This window comes from Phalacrocorax carbo, chromosome 4 (assembly GCF_963921805.1).
Source record: "Phalacrocorax carbo chromosome 4, bPhaCar2.1, whole genome shotgun sequence".
Classification (NCBI taxonomy): domain Eukaryota; kingdom Metazoa; phylum Chordata; class Aves; order Suliformes; family Phalacrocoracidae; genus Phalacrocorax; species Phalacrocorax carbo.
In genome coordinates, this window is record NC_087516.1 from 12,527,936 (window position 1) to 12,545,895 (window position 17,960).

Here is a 17,960-nt window from a genome sequence, read left to right on the forward strand (position 1 = left end):
AAAAGGCATCTTTGACACAGTGGTCTCTCTTTCTCTCTGGCATCTAGCATTAGGGGTTTGCAGTTCATGCCTTATATTTTTAGGTACAAATCCATTACGGTTAATAGTGATAAGTTGGCGATATGTAAATGCACGTGCATTCACATTTTGAAGATTGATTTGTGTCTAAATTACGTGGACATGTTCACATTCAAATTCCCTCCTTTCTCCAAAGGAAGATGCGGAAGCTGAAAAGCGCATGAGCAGGATTAAAGTTCCCCAGTGATAAGAGTCAAACTGCAGGTCATTGGAAGGAGCTACAAGAAAGCAACTGTTAGAGGGTAGCTAAATGAATTTTTCAGAAGCTACTGAAATGTCCATCCCTTTGAGTTAATATTACAAGACTAATTGCGCCTGCATTGCTTCAATACATGACTGCTTGAACTCCTCTCTGAAGTAACTAGTGGCACTGCAACTTGATGAAATGAGAGATAGAAATTGGAAAGGGTCTAGATAAACCTGTCCCCAACTATAAGTGAACAGCCTTTTCCTGACTTTTCAGAATAACTGTTACCAGTAACCTAAAGCGAGCAAGGGATCACCCTGTGCTCAGCCACTGCGCTGGTGAGGCACCAAAGTCATCAGAAGGCCTCACACGGATGAGGCCAAAGCAAACTCCATCATCAGTGGGTTGGCCACACTTGTAGGCTAAAGCCATGCAATGTAATATGGAAGCAGCAGATGGCAGCATTTGTCCCACCTAAATGATCCAACCTCACAGCCAAAAACTAAGAAAGTTGAAAAGGTTGCTCATGGTTAAATCCTTGAGACCAAAATTCTTCTCAGAGTGGATGTCCTCTGTTTGGATTGCAGGTTCATACCCGCTTTTGTGGTTTGTTATTTTTAATCAACCATCCCAGTGCTGCATAACAAAATAAGCCAAAACCAAACAGTAAGGAACCTTGCAGGTTATTGTGAGCATAGCTGTGCACACTGTTGATACCCTAACAGGCAAAAATGAGACTCGAGGGGGAAAAAAATCATATAATAGTGTTTTTCTGATCTCCTGTAGTGTTTTTCATTATAGCATTTGCCAGCAAAGGAAAAAGACAGTGGGTCAAATAAAACTATGGCACATATGCACAGTTGTCCCTGGTCTTAGTGGCACCAGCAGTGTGAAGCAGAAAACAGAGTGGGACAAGTTTCAGTGCGGCATAAGTGATTTGTGATGATGGCAATAAGACATCTGCATTGCAAGGAGAGGCATGTGAGAATTTCAGTCTAACCTTACTGCGAGGTCTTCAAGTAGGGTGGCTGGTGACTTTCTGGCACCTTTCTGCCTCACTGAAAGCTGTGAGGAACCAGCGCTCAAAAACATCCCAAGGGCTTAGGGCTGTGTTGATACGACACTGCAGTTGCCTCTCTGAGTGACATACAAGCTCCAGCTTTCGCTGATCTGTGGGAGTTCACAGCGTAGGCAGCAAACTGCACCTGCAGTGCCTCCAAGGGCCCAGGCACTCACTTGACACTCCATCCTCGCCTACAGGCAGAGCTCCATCCCTGCAGTCATAGATCGACAGCTATTGCGAGCACCCAGGACTCCTGTCTTGAACAATTGGGTCAAGTTTGAATGAGACTTTATTCTCTTTCTCTCTCACGAGGATCTGTAGTTTTATCGTGCAATACCAACTGGTTTTCTTTTTTATCTCAACAATGCGCAGAGTGATTTTGTGGTGTATTTTGCTGCTATATTGTTTCTTTCTTTCTCTTTCAGCCTGAAAGTATGGGCCAATATGAAACAGACCAAGAGTCGAGCTGGGGGATGAAAGGTAAATTGCAATATAATTTCCATTCCAATTCATGTTTTCTTCTTTGAGGAGGCTCATTAACATCTTGCCATAAAGGGTTACTATTCTGAGATCTTCCCATAGTTTATGTAATAATGACTAGATAGAGACCCAGCTCAGTATCTCATTTATCACAGAGAATCTTCTTATTATCTGAGTGAACATAGAGGCCTGACTGAAGTCTTGCATCATAAAGTGATGCAACTATGTTGAGTCAATCCCAGTATCCTCAATATGTGGCAACAGCCTCTGGTTCTCTTTGCTTAGCAGGTGGTGCTCTTATACCAAAGAGAGGAAGAAATTTAAGATAATCACTCCTTCAAGATGTATCTAATAAAGAAGTCCATTGTCCTTCTTGTTTGTGCTACAGTGTGGTTAAAATGTACAGAATTAAAAAAACAGAATTTATTTGCATTCATTTTTTTTATTACAGTTTAAGTGGACTATGAACTTATTATGGAACTTGGGTTGGAATTTTCAAAAGAGCTGAGCAATTTAGGAACATGCATCTACTCATGAGCAAGAGTAGGATTTTGTTTCCAAGACGCTTAATCTCGCTTTAAAAGATCTTACTCTAATGCTCCACTTAATACCTCTGTGTTGATACAAACCTTTGTCTCTGTGTTTGAGTAGTTTAAAGTAGAGATTTTGAAAAGTAGACTTATATCTGATTTCATTTCAGACCATAAAAAGGTATATAAAAACATACTGCCTATCCTGGTTGCGTTTAATTATTGATGTGAATAGGTGGCCTTGTGGTAGTCATATCATATATAGTCATATACTGAACTAACTAGAATACTCTTGTGCTAGTTTAGATCCAGGAATCATTGTCCCCACATCCCCAAATCATCTTTTCTCCACTGTCGTTATTCCCACTGCAGTCAGCCCAAGTGCAGGAAGTTGGTATCTTGGAATACTGTATTAACTCGATGGTTTTCATATATGTTCCCAAAATGACACACCTGTAATAATCCATATGTTTTAACTGTTTTCAGTAAAGAACAATAAAGGCAGGACTTTTGGATGACAGACTGACTTTACACAAAGGCCTCCTGTAAAAAGAAATTCCCAATTTTGCCAGACATACTCACTGTGTAACCCAATGGCATCAGGAGATGGATTTTCTGTAATAAGCCTTTGATTTCAAGGACTGTTGCTTTGGTAATAGACAGTGTCATAGGTGTTCAGAGCGTGGGGGTCAAACACTAACTATGCATGCAGTTATCCAACAACTGTTGCAAACCATAAGAGAGATGTAATAGCATAACAAATTGCTGATGTACCTAGATGTTCGTTATGGTGACTCCAAAAGAAGCCTATAAATTCTAAACTGTGAACCTGTTCTCATTCTCTTGCAGAATACAAGGTAAGAAGGGCTTTTCCAACACTGGAAGAACAATCAGATTCAGCACTTCCTAGCAAGGTTACATGTGTTCCTTTTTTTATTTTAGTTTGTTAATTTTTGTCCCAGTGAAATATTTGTCAAATCAGGACGCAAGTATGTACCATTAAATTAGTAAGTTCCCCACGCTGTCATCTCCATACATCAGAATCAGATTTGGCTGGAGTTCATATGCTCTTGTCTTTTTAACAGATTTATCCTTATGAAACACTTATTGTAACAAACCGAGTTCGTGTGAAATTGCCTAAGGACGTGGACAGGACCAGGCTGGAGGTAGGAATGATATTTGCTTGATGGCTTTGCAAGTTTTTGTCCTGTTTGTTTACCATCTTAGATATTCCCATGCCCAAGTAATAGCAATTAAGGAAGAGAGAAGAGAGCAATAACATTATATATTATATTTTATTTCAAAACACTAGCAAGTAGGCAATTTAACTAAAAAAGAATAGCCAAAAACCTGGCAAATGTCTGGCCAAATGGTGTCTTACAAAGATATTGATGAAACCCATTAGTTTTGGATGATTATACATGATACAGAAAGTTGGAACGGGGTGGGTGGAAACTTCTTTTTTAATTTCCTATAAAAAACACCCTCCTAGAATAATCTGTGAATTATAAAAAAGCTGCAGTTATCCTGCAAATATATAGACCTGTGTTTCTGGTCCATTGTCTTTTTCAGCCTCTCCTTTGGCTGTGTGATCCATGGTCACTATGCTACAGATTTGCTATAGCATCCACTTCTCAGAGAGTCATACTATAAGCTGGAGAAACGCAGATACAATTTTTCATAAATGAAAGCTTAGTTTCCAAAGGCCAAATCCTGAAGTTGATGTTCAGGCAAAATTCATGAAGTTGATTTTTTTGAGTGAGTAATGACAGGACTGAATAAAGACTCACCTAAATTATTCAACTAATATATCTTTGCGTGAATTACTATTAGGAAGAAGAGATAGTTCAAAAAAAATTATGTGATTAACAATATTGGACTTTTGGGAAGGTTTGTATTTAAATAAATTTATCATATTCTTTACTTGATAATGTGACAAGAAAAGAAGAAACTTTAAAGAAAAAAAGCGCTGTGAAGTAGCAGAAAGTCCCTCATTAAGATATTTTTTAAAAAAAAAAAATAATTTATCAAATACTTACACATGTAGTGTACTTTGGAAATGGTGTTACATTCTTAAATACTTCATTGTGCTTGTTGCTTGATTTCCCAGCAAGTGGTATTGATTTGATTCTAAGGAAAAAAGAGCCTCAAACATGTGCTGTTTTAAGCCTGGGGTATAGCAAGGCATGACAGCAATAATAAAAAGCATAATGAGTCCAGAAAAAAGGAGCAGGGAGTTGGAGGGATAGTCATCTGGATATATACCATAAAGGATTCTTTTATATACATACATATATGCGTGTGTGTGTGTGTATTAAAGAATAGAGTGTCTGTTTAAACACATCAGACTAGTCTGAAGAGCAAATGCAGCTCTAAATTGCTTTTTTAAGACAACATATAGTTTGCTTTGGATGGATCATGTCTGTCCTGGCTGCCATTATCCATAACTCATACACTGTCCTCAGCTGGGATCGCTGTTTGCTTAACATTGGAGTTGCTCAGTCTGCCTCACACCAGGTACACTCAGTGCCTGATGGCTCAAGAGCCCGTCCACTTCAAAGATCTCACAGAGGTTTGCAAAAAAGAACAATAAACAAGATCTGCCTCAAACCTGCACCAGAAAAGTGATAAGAGGACCAGGCTGATCCTGCTGATTGCTGCACTACGTTAAACATGTATGTCTGCAGGAGGGAATCCTTTGTAGACCATCTTACATGTATTAGGGATTGTTAGTTTTTTAAACGATTAAATTAGCAGCGTTTTAATAGGACTATAATTACTGGAAAAACAGAGGCAGAAGCTCATCCACACATTCAAACCATATGCAGAGTTGAGTGTCAGGCACAAACTGTTGCCTTCCCTGCTGGCCTCTTCCCCTCTTCCTCATCCCTTCCTTCTGCATTACAGAACTGCTGGAAATAGGGAGCTTTGCATAGAAAAGCAGCTTCTCATTATTTCCTCTTGTGGCAAAAGAAGACAATTGTAACTTACTTGCTGACCTGCGCGTTCAGCAGATTTCAGGCTTGGACAAGACTGAGGGAGTCCTGACTTGGGCAGGACTCCAGGAGCCCAAGACTTCATGGGTTTATAGGTTTGCACAGGAACAGACCAGGATTAGACACACACCCCCATCTGTTTGTAGAGGACCTGCTTGGCATGTCTTGGTATCTTCAAGCTCTTGGGGGCAACACTAGGAGTACTGGAAGCAAGTACTACGGCTAGATTTCACCCTTTCTTGACCTCCATTTCACATTCACAAAAGGGTACAATTCGATGCTTACGGATTTCTAGGAGGCAAGTGCTCTCTCTGAGCAGAATTAATCCAGCTGATCTTCTGTTTTCATCCTGCACAGCCACTGTCACTTGTGAAAGGGCTGGATTGTGCCTACAGAAATGGTGAAGGTGATAGCGCTGCTAAGCCCATGTATTATCCAAATTCTAGAGAGATTTATCTAGGAAAATCTTTGAAGAAGAAAATCCATGTTCTAATATTCCAGTTTTATTCTGTACCTAATGTATACCAGCCAAAGGTGATATCTTAGTCCCTGGAAGCTCGGGACTTAAGTTGTCCAAAACAGGGAGTTTTCCTCCAGGATACTTATATTTAAGCCCCTGTGTAATAAAATGATCCCTTTGATAAAATGTTCCACAATAGACCAAATTATGTATTTTTCAAATGCTGTTACAGCAAAAGCACCAAATAATCCTATTTTGGAATTATATTATGTTAAAGCTTTGTCTTCACAGAATGTACCAACCTAAGCAAATTAGGGACCTGTGGAGGTCTTCAAAGCAGGGCCAACTTCAAAATTAGACCACATCCCTGAGAAGAGTATGTTTTCCTTTACTGCAGAGGTGCACTGCTGACTCATGCTCAGCTTGTTTTCCACCAGGACCCCCAGGTCCTTTTCTGCAGAGCTGTCCCCCCCATCTTGTGCTGTTGAATGGCGTTATTTTGTCACAAGTGCAGGAGTATGGATTTACCTTTGTTGCGCTTCATGAGGTTCCTGTTGAGCTATTCCTCTAGCCTGGCCAGGGCCCTCTGAACAGAGGCGCTGCTCCCTAGAGCATCAACTGCTGCCCCCACAGTTTGCACCATGTGCAGACGTGGTGAGGGTGCAATTCTTCCAGTCCTGTCCTACTGCTTTGTTGTTCTGCAATATTATCTGAATTAACTTGTTCTTCACCATTTCCCATTAGAATAGCTCACAGGAATGCTGCTGTGTTCATCTAACGTTAGAATAAAGAGCACTGTGGTAGAGAGAAACTCCTAAAAGAATTCCTGGGCCAAATCCTTATCTAGTATAAATTCCTTGCATTTCTAATCAGCTTATACTGAAGATCCAGGCTATTCATTCAAGAGCCAGAGTGTCAGTAATGTATTTAAAAATCAGCAGGTCATTTATTATAATTAGTTCTCAATGCTGCATGCGTTAGTTCACTGCTGGCATAAACATCTCCACGAGGAGCACAAGGAACTGGACTATTTCTGCCTCACTGCTGAGTTAGAACAAGCAAACAAAAACATGCCGAGTGTTTCTACACTTAGATATATGTGCTTTTGAAGAAAGAATTCCTGTTATTTGAATGCATTTATTACCAGTTGAGCCTTCCTAATCTCTAGATACCTCTTGGGCTTAGGAAAATATGCAGTTTTCCAAGAAAATATTTTTTTATAATCCTTAAATTTCTTACACAACAGCATAATCTAAAAAATACCCACAATGGGAGCAAAGTTAGGAAAACACTACCACCCATTAAAACTCCACCCTCCTGCAGTCCTTGATCATTAGCCGAAGCCTTCATTGCAGCCTCCCTTAATTTGACCCAGGGAGCTAATACCATTTACTTGAGTTCATTTTTCATGACAGGAACACTCAATGTAGGAGACTTCCCTGGAAGAGGGAATCAGAGACAAACAACAGCACCCTTTCCCTGGCATCTATGGTGGATCATTCAAAGTTCTCAACAAACTCGGTTTCACAAACAGGAGCCCCCTTCAAGTCAGCTTGCAAGAGGGCTGTTAAATAAATCTAGCCCATGCAGATTTGGTCACCTTGTTGCTCCTACGTAGACCAGGAAATCAAAAGCATCACATGTGAGATGTTCTAATCATACTGGACATGGTAAGACCACTGATGTGTATTAGCACACTCCTTACCTGCCGGCTTCCCAGTGGTCTTCCACATGGCCTCAGTTTTGGTTTGGGTTTTTTTTTTTTCCCCCCAAAGGAAGTTGGGTTTATGGACACTTTTGAAAATCTTGATACCTATTTTAAGTACTTGATTACCTTTTATGATTTAGGCCTTGGGCTCCAAAAAGGATGCACTTGATACTTTTATCTTAGATTGGTTATTGTTTGCCTGTTATTCAGTCATAGCAATGCGATTCAGTGCTTGCACATCCAAAACGATAGTTCATGCCCAGCTGCATAGATTTTTTCCCTCCTGAAGTTGCTTTTATCACAGAGTATAAGATTTCTTTTGTGGTCACAGGACGGTAGTTTTGAAAGCCAACACAGTTAGAGTCTTCCATTTGGAAACCATCTTCTAGTGTTTTTGTTTGATTTTCTTATCTTAATGTATCTTAGTTTCTTTAGCCTTTTCTTTTGAATGTCAGAGAGTTAAAAGCATTATTCATTCATGCCTGTCAAATACAGTAGAAAGTAAATGATCCCACTTTTGTTTGAGCCTGTTCATTTGTTTAATAAGGATACACAGAAACAGTTGCTAAGGGAAAAAGTATTCTGGAATGTCAAGTAGCAAACCTTCATCTGCCACCTTGTTCTCTTGTAAACAGAAGTGAGAGATTTAAACACGGGTGTGGTCTTGTTTGAACAGAGCACTGACATTAATTCAAACATGCTTCTCATCCTGAAACTGCTTGTCTGGATTTGTTTTAGGGATGACATTTTTTCCACTATTTTTTATTCAACAATCACCCTGGGTTCTAGCCATTTGGGCTGCAAACATTTTAGGACTGGTTTGCAGTAACTGAGCCTGAATTTGTAACAGCCCCAGCTCCTAGATGTCGTTCATACATGTAATGTTGTGTGTCCCACCTCCTGTGGAGCTCAGATGGGGAAAATCAGAGCAAAACTGGAATGCTGTGTGTTTTAACATAGGGAAGTGCCATTTGTAGTTTGGGGCTGGATTTGAGGATGTGGGCCCACTTCACGATGCAGCTCATAACCTGGAGTGAAAAGTGCAGGTCACTGGCTTCAGTGGAACTTCACACTGTTTAACTTGAAAAGCATTGGTGTGGTGTTTCTTATTCTAGGCATGTGCTTGTGTTGTGATCAGTGCTGGATGTCTGTGTCAGTTTTCAAAGCCCTTACAAAAGGAGCTGTTATAAAATGAAAATATGCATTAGAAACTATGTGACGTGTATGAAAGCTAGTTCCTATAAGAGCGGAAACACTGTGGAAATGAACAGAGATTAGATGTGGAGCATTCATATTACAGATGCACTAAAGCCCAAGCTAGGGGAAACTGGAAAATCTGCTTTAAGAATAAGGTATATCAAATTAATTTTTTTAAACGCAAAATCCTCTGTATTTTCATAATTCAGTATGGATTCATAGTTTTAGTTTTATTTATTAATTATTTTCTTAATTATATAATATTTTTTAATCAGCAGTTTGCTGAAGGCAATTACTTATGTTAGTGTCAATATGAAAAAGATCATTTGATTGAATGACAGAATGATGGCACAGGTTATCTATCCTCAGAGATGTCCTATGTGTACAGCTGTGTAGGTAATATATTGATATCTCTGAGAGAAACACTTGTCTCTTTTTTGGCATCTCGCACGTTTATGGATGACTCAACTGGGGAAAATATTGAATGTACAGTGGAACTACAGAATATTTTGTGTGTGCCGTGTGATATTTCATAAGAGGTTAGATTATAAGTAGCCCACAGTAGTAGCGCTGAGTGGAATGCTGCTTCTCTGTGAAGTTTCATGATACCCTGAGATACTAAATGAGATATATCCACAGAATCAGGAGCCTTGTATAGATGCTTGGGGTGATACCACGGGGAAGGGTTTGAGACTCCTTTCCTCACTGCTTCTGTTACACTACTTTTTCTGGGAGCCTTTTTGGGGACCCACATTGCTATGTGGAGTCAGAGGAGAGAGGGAGATCTACACCTCCTGCCAAGGCTCGGTTGCACAAGTGCTCCAACTGTTCACTGTTGTGACTAAGTGCCCTCATCTAGTGTAACCGCAATTGTAGCTCCTACTGCCTCATCCCCTGATCAATGGAGTTGCTCTAGTTACCTTTTGATTCCTTTTGAAATTCATTAGGTGGCAACACATGCCCTGTCTTAACTTTCCCTCCCCTCTCACATAATTACTTAATAGTTTGAAATATTTATTGAGTGTGAAGCTTAATTACTTCATAGATGAGCATAACATTCCATACTCCCTTGGGAACATGGCACATGGCTAATTACAGCTTTGTAATTAGACATGCAGGAGGCTTAGAAGAAACCTCTGAAAAGCCTGCTGAGCCCCAGCAGTACAACAGAAAGAAGGGGGAAGAGTGCAAACCTGTGAAAGCAAAATGAGGATTTGAAATTCAGTAGATAAAAGAGAACATTTTCCAGAAAATTATGATTTGGTTTCTGTAAGTAGTATTTGGGCTAACTTTGAGAGGCACAGGAGAAGGGAATAGGGGTGGGGCAGGGAAGGGAATGAGGGAAAGGGGGGGGTAAAACTGGAGAAGGGAGGAGTGTATTATTGTTCCAAATGTATTCAGCTGAGATACTTTTAACATCCTAATAAATACAGGAAGAGACTATGTCCCACGAGCAAAGCCTCCGCACTAACTACCCTGAAGAGCTATGATATGGTTATTTACATGAATGCTTACTTACCTGTGGATAAACCTTCCCCCGTTAATCCCAATTTAGTTTGACTATTTTGTATTTTGAAGACTCTGGAAAAGATTCTGTAGTTTTACTTCCAAATTTTGTGGATCAGAGGTTGGAAGTGTTACAAGGACTCTGAAGAAAAATGAATTGAAGTGGACAACCACTTAAAATTACACTCTATAAAACGGAGCGCACAGTAGTGCTTCAGAGACTAGCTGAAAGATTCACTATGGACTCAAGCAAAGGCAATGTAATGCTCAGCTGTCATTTCCTATGAACATAACGTAGCAAAAAGCAAAAGAGAAACCAACCTGAGGTTTTAAATGACCTCTAGGAATTAGGACCTTGATTTTTGTAGTCTTCAACTCATCACCTCCTGCCATCCCCTGTGTTGGTTCATTGGTTCAATATTGACTCATGAGGAAGTATGATATCCTCTGAATTTCCTACATCAGCAGGTTTTCACATGAGGACTCCCATCCAATTACTGACACAGAATAAACATGCTTGTGCAGCATGACCTGGTCACAGCTTACTGCAGTACGGCTGTAGGTTAATTGCAATTTTCCCTTCCTGTGACTTATTCACACTAATGCCATGTTCCTAAGTATTAGCTTTGAAGATCTCTGAATTTTATTAAAAGCACAATTATTCTCAGGGAAAAGAAATCTCATTGAATTAAATAAACTTTACAACTCTATTCAGAATTATTAGCAGCTTTTTAGCAGGGCACAGAAAAATAGAAGCAAACCTCATTAATTTACAGCGAAAAGCATCACTTCTTTCTGATATAACACTGTAGAACAAGTATTTCAATGTGCAATTAATTACTTTTGTTCTGAGACTCAAAAATGAGCGCGTATCTGTACCACTCATGTTTGTGTTTCATAGAGCAGGAGGATTTTCCATTATAGTGGTTGCACTGCAGTAGAGAGGTTTAGCTCAGCCCCTGCTTAGGTCTGTGTATCTTAATAAGAAACATTTGTGGTTTAATTCTTCCAATGGGCATTTGTGTGTTTTTGGAGAGCCAGCTACATAATTACAGCAAGGTGTGGTGACCCTTCTTACGCAGTGCTGTGCCCTATAGGTAACATCCAGGTGAGGAATTACAGCAGCAGCATTCAGTTCCCAAGCTGCAGGCCACCTTTGGGGTTCCCAAAGCAGGATCCCAAGGTTGTGATCTCATCTCTCTAATCCAAAATGCTGTCAGTGCAGGTGAGAGATTGTGCTTCTGGAGACACGACTCTCCTCTTCCATACGAAGCCGCTGCTGTGACCCACGGATGCATCTGGTGGATCCTCAGCACTTTACTGGAGTCTCACTGTCTTTTTCTGATTTCACAGGCAAGCTGACACAAAATGCTACCCAGAACAAAAGATTGAGCACTAATGACTTTACAAGCCTCAGCTTAATAAAATTTTATCAAAACAATATGATGCAGTAGTCCTTTCTAGTGTGGCAATTTCACACTTAAATGTATCCAAAATGCTGCTGTTCTGATACTGTGAGCTCCAGTATAGCAGTCTTTTTAGTGAAGAACCGTCTTTAAACTGTTTAACTTCTCCTTTAGCAAGGTTTTCAGGTACAATCATGTTAACATCACTATGCAGTTTCCAAACTGAGCTCACTTAAATACAGTCAGTTCAGAGTGTGGGCAAAAGGGGACCGTAATGTGGTCCTCTGTACCCTCCGCAGTGTCTGCAACATGCCCAGCTTTGCTGTTGATGCAGAGCAGGGAAGTAGACTGAGTTAAGCTGCCTGGATATGGCCAAATTGTCACAAAGGGAATTAAGAATCAGTTACTAGCGCACTGTAAAACACCCAGACTTCCTATGTAAACAAGGCCAACACTAGTAAAAAAAAGGAATGAATGTTACTTTTACTAATAAGTTTGGCCATTCCTTTAATTGCCCAATGATGCACTATTAACATAGCTGGATATTTTAAGCTGATCCAATCCTTAAAAAAAATAAAAATCATGTTCTTGGCCTTGTAAAGCATAGCTTTACACATACATCTTCTCTCATACCTCAAGATGAATATCCTCCCTATTCCCTATGCATAATTTTCAATTTCCTTTCTTTTGTTTGACTAATGAGACAAGGTAACGCTTCAGTTAAGACAAATTGATATTCAAATAGCTGTGAAGAAAGATAAATCAGTCAAAGATTTCTTAGTGGTGGATTTTCTGTGCCTTTGTTTGGGAAGAGCTCTAGGTCTTAAAGCTATAAGGTTTAGGCAAGTCCCAACAGTAGTGCAGACAAAATTTAACATCACACATACAAAGAAAAGTATGAACATAAACTTCCCACGCTGGCCTATTCCCATGGTGTTTGAACCCTTCAAATACTTGTAGACATTTACCATATTTTCCCGTAGTCATCATTTGGCTAAGCTTATACATACTTAGGCCTTTTAGTCTTCCCTCATAAATCAAACTCTGCAACCCATGATTACTTTTGTTACTTTTATCTGAAGCTTTGCCAGTTTGATGACATCTTTCTGGGATCAAGGTTGATTCCAAAATTTGCAGACAGAACTGTAATCATTGCTGCTTCTAGGGTCAGTCCCAAAGCTAGAGCTCTTGATGCTTAAGAAAAAGATGGTGAAAGTTTCTGAGATGCAGGGAAAACAGTGGGAATTATGCTATGCTGGGCACAGACTAGTGTCCTCAGAGAGGGTTCAGACTAAAGGGGAAGTGTTCCCTTCTACTAGAATTAATTCTCTGTGTGGATAATGCATTGATTGAGTAAGAAACTTTGCTAATATTGCAGTCTGGTTGTTAGTCCCTGAGAAGAGGGACAGTATGTGGAGGAAAATTAAAAGCAAAGAAACTGCCTAGTGGAATGGGAGATGGAAATAAGTGATCTTGTGCCTTCCCCATCTCAGCCTCTGCTACTGCATCCCTGGGCTGGAAACTCTCAACTCATTTTGGACCAGGCAGCATCAGCTGAGAACTTCTGTGCGGAAAAAAGAAATGGTGGTGGTGTAAAACAAAACTTCAGTATAATTAGAAAATGAGTGCATGCAAGGAATGAAGGTGATGTTATCTGGATACATGCAGAGGAGCAGAGTGCATATCTAATTCATACTGGTTTGGATAGATACATGTGGACTGAAAGCTTGCTAAGCCTGAGGGTGAAGCAAAATGATAAATGGCAACGTACCGCCTTGGAAAGGAAAGGGGGAATTACAGAGCTTGTACTGGGACTGGTGGTAAGCTTTGTCAGGAGGGGAAGTGTAGCAAGTATTCAGCACCCTCAGAAAAGGCCCGAGGCCTGACATAGGGCTTGCTGACTCTCTCTCCATTGACTTTCAGTATTGAAACAGATCTGATGAGACCACAGCAATTTCTAGGAAGAAATTGTGTAACTCACCTCAAGAAAAAGACGGTGAAAACATTCCTTTTAAAGTTTTGCATTTGCTATGGTTTTGGATGATTGGCAAAGTAGGCTTTCTGATTTCCCCTTTGAGTATGAACTACAGTTTGTCACTGCTTCCTCCTGAGTGAGGGGACGTCTCAAGTCTTATCCACAATCTGGAAAGTAAGATAAAGTAAAATACGATACACTGTGCTCATCCAGACTTCTTTTTCGATCCCACAACTTACAGACATGTTCGTTGCTGTAAGAAATTGCTGAAGTTAAGCTTGCTTGCATTTGTCCACTGGACTAACAGGAAAATATTTTTTTAAAAAATCAATGCAGAGAGAAGTTACTTTTTCTTTCCAAACCCAGTAGAATTAAATTCTGTCAGTGAGAGATTGTTTCTAAAATACATTGTCAGATGTTGCTCATTTCCATGCGAAACAGGATCTCCTTTGCCAAATATGCATGGCGTGTTTGTTCCATGCTATGCATACTGCTTATGGTGCATTGCTGTCATTGGTCAAATGAAAAATGAAGGCTCAGTTCCAAACTCTTAGTCACTGTTGTTCTGAATATGTGGAATCTCAAGGGAAGGAAACCAAGGCTGTCCTTTTTTAAGAAACCACCAGGGCTCGTAATGACCATTCAAGGTAATTAAAGGTAGTGATTTCTTATAAAAAAGTTTCATTTTTTCCTCTAGTAATTTACATTACAAAGATAAACACATTGTTAATACGTGGAAAGGAAAATTTTGCTTTCAGATTTGTCAAAAAAATAGCTTTGTAAGGCAGGCCAATGAGGCTGTATCCATCCTGGTCAGGTAAACCATCGTGGGATTACCAAGGCATGTTAACATGCTCTGTGCCACAGTTTTGTCTAATAGCAAAAAGTGCTCTTTGAGATGATGCGGGGACCTGGTTCAAATGATAGACAACCTTGGCCTGTTTGAACTACCAGTAAAAACATAACCTAAAGGACCCAGTGGCTCCCCTCCTGCTGGGGAGTGCTGTGCTCCCCTCTACCTTCAGCGTCTTACACTCAGCATTTGGAGGCAGCATTATTCACATTCATGAGGACTGTATCTCCTTTATAATTACCCTCCTGGCTGGCTCGCTGCATGCATCTCGAGAGGGAGTGAAGTCGACTAAGTGGCAGTTTTGAGTCTCCTCCAAGTGACGAGGACATTGAACCCAGGGTTCTCACCTCCTGGGAAGTCCTGCAGCCAGGAGGTAGTGAGATGAAAAAAAAAAAGGCAATATCCTTCCCTTGAAATAACACAGTTGTCTAATGTGTGATGAGCCTGATCTTCTGTGTGAGGCACATGCGTTTCCTCCACTCTGCAGCTTTGGGGGACCTCGTTTCTGGATGCAGGTGGTGCTTCAGCAGGATGGGGCTGCTGGGGTATGCCTGGAAGGAGAGCTGCACCTTGAGAACTTCAAGTCAAAAGCTCGGTTGCGTAGGAGAGGGTTGGATTGCAGGGCTGGTCCCAGGTTTCAAAGAAATCTTTGTGGAAGAGGAGAGTCCGTGTTTAAAAATCGCAATTTGTAATTCTCATTGTACTGAATCTGTCCCTTTTAGATGGTGTGTGCTTAACACATCAAAAACAGCGAACCATAACTGATAATACTGAAATGCTTGAGCAAGAGTTAGTCCACAATTATCAGAAGAATTATATATGATATTAATTTCTAATTCACACGTTTCTCTTTTCTGCCTTTTCTGTGTGTATACTAATAATTGTTAGGCAGTTCTTATCTTACCTCCTTCCAATTCTTTATGTTGGTATTCTCCCCTTTTTCTCTATATCTCTCTCTTTTTTTTATTAATATTGAATCATGAAAACATCAAATAGAATCTTAGTTCTTGGCATTTAAAAAAAAGCTTTAGCCAACTTGGACTTCTGATATGAGTCTATCTCCATGGATAAGCACATTTTGGATGTAAGAATTTAGCAGCGTGGTCTCTCCTTTGTTACAACACTCCTATTAGTGGACCAGTGCAGAGTCCACCGCTCTCATTAAAGATCAAGGCAAAACAAGTCCAACTCTGAAATTACATTGTTATCAATCTCTTTAAAGTCCTGGAATAGCTTGAATTTGTCTCAGCATGCTCTGTCATTAAGCACCATGTATGAACACATCTTTTTCCTGAAGACCACAGCTTCTGCTCAGTTGGAACTATATTGAAAAGATTTTTTTTCCCCAAAAGTCACTACTGGCATCAATAATTTCATTTCCCTGCTACTCTGAGCTCATTTGGTTTTGATGCAGTCTTTTCCAAAACTAATTTGAGAATTTAAATGCAAATCCTAATGCATTATTTTGTGGTGTGTTTTAAAACTTAGAAAGGGCAGAAGTATTCCTGTGCACAGAAGAGCTTAATGATTTTGTATTTTCATTTTCAAGAGGCATTTGTCCCCTGAAGAGTTCCAGGAAGTCTTCAAAATGAGCATTGAGGAATTTGATCGTCTGGCACTTTGGAAGCGGAATGACCTGAAGAAAAAGGCCCTGCTTTTCTAGCCCCTCCTGGATAAACTATGTGCTTAATCAAAACAAAAATAGTCTTGCCAGAACTATCACATGCACTTGCTGTTGAACCATTGTCCAGCTTCATTGTGTTAGTATGTGTCGGGGGAAACAGGACAGATTAGATGGCGATGTGTTGGAATACAGAGAATTTGCTAATCTTGTATGACCAGATGGTTTTGTCAGTAACTCCTGGTCCTACCCAGTTTACAACGTGCAAAAAATCTAGCTTTAAATTTATTGTTGCTTGCAGTTATTGCTTGATGCAAACGGAAATTATGAAAGGAAGAGAAAAAGTGTAGCTGTGACAAAGGAAATGCATCCAACATTTTGTTCCACTAAGTTTTACAACACAATTCTTACAAAATCAAGTAAGTAATGAATATAAAATTCTCCAATGGGGGATCACATGCTATTAAAAATATGGTAAAAGCCAAAGAAAAGCATGTCCGCAAGCAATTATTGCAATTGTTTATGTGTGGTACTTTTTAAGAATGAAAGCAAAAATATGGAAGCACCTTAATTCTACTTCTTCTACTTTAGACACAGCCTGCTCTCTAAAAGGTCATATTTGTCTAGAAGGTAACTAGCTATCTTTAATTACAACACAAGAGTTTTTATTTTATTAAGAATATATTGTGACATAAAACAGTTATAATGACTAAAATGTATACAGACCTGCTTAAAAATTTAGTCCCATTCATCAGGAAAACTGAAGCCTTATACAAAACTGGTTTAAAGAGTGTATTGTGCCAGTTAACTGTGTTTTCCTACTAGTTTGGGGTCTTTGGAGAACTTTTTTTCTACATTTCATGCTGATAAAAATATCATGTAATCTTAATTATATGTAGATAGATACATCTATCTATAAAATAATTATTTTCATTAATAATACTTTCCTAAGTAAGACATTCTTATTTTCTCCACTTCCTGGCTTTACACAGTAAGCCATGAGAACTGTGATGGCAACTGGTAGGTGTGAAAATGGAACAGTTCAGCATAAAATGTAACAAAAAAAGCTTGGTGTGCTCTATCAATAATACATCCGATTATAATCAAATATATAAAACCCTCATGCACTACTATTTGCATGTTTCTATACAAATCAATTTTTAAAAAAACCTACATGATACTGGTGCAGTACCTTGATACTATCTTAAATAACAAGAAAAGCTAACAAAATCTAAGTGTTTGATATGAGCTTAATATCTCTTCCAGCTGAAAGACTGTATTAAATTTAATAATTTCATATGGTCAGAAGTACGGTTGCTGACAAAGAATGTTTTAAAGTGAGTTGCTAGTTTTGTGTGATACTAAAAGAGCATTACAAAAACTACATTTTTCAGCCATGTGTCACTATTCTGCATTTTTACTGCCTTGAATGTTTGTACTTACTTCCTACTTCACTATGTCTTTTTGCATTTCCTTAAAGTAACCGGTTAATATATGCACTACAACACACTGTTTCAACTGACCCAGCATTGGAAAAACCATAGCATTGAACACGCCTTCTTCCAACTAACTTTCCAGATCCATGCTGTTGGAAATAAATATTTTCTCATGACTTAAATGTTTTGTCTGATGATACAAATGTTTAAAAAAATTCATTAAAACAAAGGTATAACTGAATGACTTTGCTAACGTGTGTATAATTTTTAGATTGCACTGCTGCTCTGGATAGGATCTCCCCATGATAATAATGTAAATAATATGTAATTTGCATTAGTTTTGCTCAGTGAGGAGAGCGTTAAGTGTACCTCTGAATGTCAACTTACTGTTAAGTTGGTCATGATTTAAACGATCCTTTTAGCAACTGGCACATCTCACCAAGCAAAAACTGCTTCACCGGTGA

The 17,960-nt window shown here is 39.3% G+C and overlaps 1 protein-coding gene across 8 annotated transcripts in view; it reads left to right on the forward strand.

Annotated features, from left to right (window-relative positions):
- The window catches only part of ABLIM2 (actin binding LIM protein family member 2), a 150,147-nt gene extending 132,410 nt beyond the window's left edge, over window positions 1-17,737 (forward strand). For all 8 annotated transcript variants that reach the window (XM_064449067.1, XM_064449069.1, XM_064449072.1 and 5 more), the window contains 4 exons: window positions 1,754-1,808; window positions 3,188-3,252; window positions 3,424-3,504; window positions 15,989-17,737. In XM_064449067.1, coding sequence (XP_064305137.1) covers window positions 1,754-1,808; window positions 3,188-3,252; window positions 3,424-3,504; window positions 15,989-16,102 — 315 coding nt within the window. In that variant the 3' untranslated portion in view covers window positions 16,103-17,737. The remainder of the gene's footprint in view (window positions 1-1,753; window positions 1,809-3,187; window positions 3,253-3,423; window positions 3,505-15,988) is intronic.
- Window positions 17,738-17,960: the final 223 nt, after the last annotated feature.